The sequence below is a fragment of the Saccostrea cucullata genome, unplaced genomic scaffold, assembly GCF_032062105.1.
Source record: "Saccostrea cucullata isolate Sc308-1 unplaced genomic scaffold, CSIRO_AGI_Scuc_v1 ctg330, whole genome shotgun sequence".
Lineage (NCBI taxonomy): Eukaryota > Metazoa > Mollusca > Bivalvia > Ostreida > Ostreidae > Saccostrea > Saccostrea cuccullata.
In genome coordinates this window covers 666,437-669,015 of record NW_026935947.1, presented here as the reverse complement: position 1 = coordinate 669,015, position 2,579 = coordinate 666,437, and the positions used below count along the sequence as shown (strand labels likewise).

Sequence of the window (2,579 nt, the reverse complement as noted above, 5' to 3'; positions counted from 1 at the left end):
TTCAATAAAAAAAGGAGTTCCAAATTCCTTGAAAAAGCATGGCCGTAGGAACCGGAGAGGGGCGGGTCCCTCCCATAATTTTCCAAGTGTATAGACCAGCCCCTCCCATAATTTTCCAAATGTATAGAATACAGTAGAAGTTTTAAATACATTATGCCAGTGCCCCAACAATAAAAAAATTTAATTACTTTTTTTGCTTGTCAAGGAACTTTTCGTAGATGATAGTACTGTAAATCCCCCCCCCCCCCTCCCCTAAACTGAAATTGCTTCCTATGGACATATTAAAAAATGAAGAATTACGCAATTTTCTCATACTGCAGTGGATGGTTTGGAGAAAACAAATCTTATTTACAATAAATTATCAATTCTGTTATCAACTGATCAATGTGTATTACCTTTACAGGACATTCATTTTGTAGAAAATTTGGAAATATTTTGTAGAAAGTCTTTGTGACATTTTGTTGCAATGAATATAGTTTTAATGAAGGGGAACTTGGATTTAATTTTGCAAGCGGTAATCCAACGTATACTCAAATAGATCCTTTCTAATGTGAAAATTCTTTAAATCACGTATCAATTTGAATAACTTTTAGTACCACCAACAATCGAAGTGTCAGAACTGGAATTTTCATATACCTATACTGAATTCCTAAACAACATTGAAATCCTTACAAAGATAGAAAGCAAGGGTACTGAGTAACAATATATTTGAGGTGTAATCAATTAAGAATAATTAAAAACTCCAAAGAACTCTTAGAAAAAGTGTAATCAGTATAAATTTTACCAGGATTAATAACTTCAATACGAAGTACGTTTTAACACTTTATTATGGTTCGCAGTCGACTGTAAAGTTTCACGTTACGTCACGATCTAATTTGACAGCTCGCTCAAGGTAAATAGTACCCGCCTCCTAGACGCAAGCTAAATGATTGGTAGTTTCTCCTTATCCCTGATTGGTTGTTCGTGACAGACAATGAATAAAAAACACAAACAAGAAAAAAGTTGGACATAACCATTTAATTACACGTTTTCAATGTACATTTAACGCCTTTTCTTAGGGGGCACGGATTCATCTGCAATATAAAAAAAAACTAGAAATTATAAAGTGGTAAATATAAAAGATCGGGATTTTTTTCTTAATATCAAAGTGATATGATTAAAATTATGTAATTAAAACAATAAAATAACTCACCCCAGGGACATGGTTCGTTTGGACTTGGGGGCCTTCCTAATGCCGCAGGAAACCGCACGGAGTTCGCCTCCAGAATTGGCCGAGCTGGATTTCCTATGTTAATATTCCGAGGTCTGGGACGTCCGCCGTCAAAATTCTTTATTATTGTAGGAAACGTGTGCGATATTTGCTCCAAATTATCTGGCACTTTTCCGTGAAAATGTTTCTCAAGTTTTGCCGTATCAATGTTGACAATGCCGGATCTTGGTACGTATTGCCCGTTTGCAGTTTTTAGTAAATATTTTCCTTTGTCGCTGTTAATTAGATATCCCCTGATTTTCTGACTGAAAGAGTTTTTAACAGAATCAATTGCCTTCACTTTTGTCTCCTGTTCTAACTTTTTATCTCGCAAATTTTTCTCAAGTCGTTTGAGGTGCTCATTTGAACTTTCAACAATTGATTTCTCTTCCGGATGTTTACTTACATCACCGCATTGCTGACTTGTCACACATTTTTCAATAGTGCACTGTCTTGCATTGTGGTCAAGTCGCAGATGGCAATTTCCGCATTGCTTACCGGTAAAGTTTCCGATATTTTGGGGGGCTGTACAGTATTTTTCTTGCATACTCAATGCGTAATCCTTTGCACTTTCTACTTCTGTCTCCAATTCTTCTATGTCGTTGTTAAGATCTTTTATGGACTGTTCGATTGGCGATCGGTAGGTGTAAAAATCGAGAAATTCATCACTCGGATTATAGGTGCTTTTAGTAAATGTGGGTGTCTGGAAATTCAACTCCTTTCGAGCTGCCGTTTCTCCGGATCGAGGATTATTTAGCGACTGGAAATGTCCCGGCGACGTTCCTTCGGATACTTTAATATTAACGACAGGGATTTCGTCTGAACCTGATGTGCGCACGGTCCTGAGGAATTTTGAGAAATTAGCTGGAGAAAGATCCACATAATCTCCCTCTTTGTCCTTATATGACATTCTCAGCATCGGCATTCGGCTGATGTATTTTATCTGGGACTGTATGACTGCTTCCAGTCCGATGTATCCAAGCGACATCAGCTCAGTAAATTCTATTGAAATAGGCGAGACTCGACTTTCATTGTAGTACATATAGTGAATCTTCAAATCAATCTCATCAGCTGCGTTTTGAACTTCTTTTGATAGCGCCATTTTTGACAGCTAAAGTCTAATGACTTAATGTAAAGATCTCGTGCAAAATTTGATTGACCAATCAAACAACAAGATAGTTCCCGCTACATAAAAAAATTCCATATTATGTATAAAAATAAAACATGACCTTCAACCTTTTGCGCAATTTCCAGAGAATCATAGGTACCCGCTGCATAAAAAAATTCCAAATTATGTACAAAAATAAAACTTGACCTTCAACCTTTTGTA

The 2,579-nt window shown here is 36.5% G+C and overlaps 1 protein-coding gene across 1 annotated transcript; it reads right to left on the bottom strand.

Moving 5' to 3' along the window:
- Positions 1-999: 999 nt before the first annotated feature.
- On the bottom strand, positions 1,000-2,290 carry LOC134244317 (uncharacterized). The gene is made up of 2 exons (XM_062726576.1): positions 1,193-2,290; positions 1,000-1,073 (listed from the first exon to the last, which is right to left on the bottom strand). The coding sequence occupies exons 1-2, from the start codon at positions 2,235-2,237 to the stop codon at positions 1,042-1,044; spliced, it is 1,077 nt and encodes a 358-aa protein (XP_062582560.1). The 5' UTR covers positions 2,238-2,290; the 3' UTR covers positions 1,000-1,041.
- Positions 2,291-2,579: the final 289 nt, after the last annotated feature.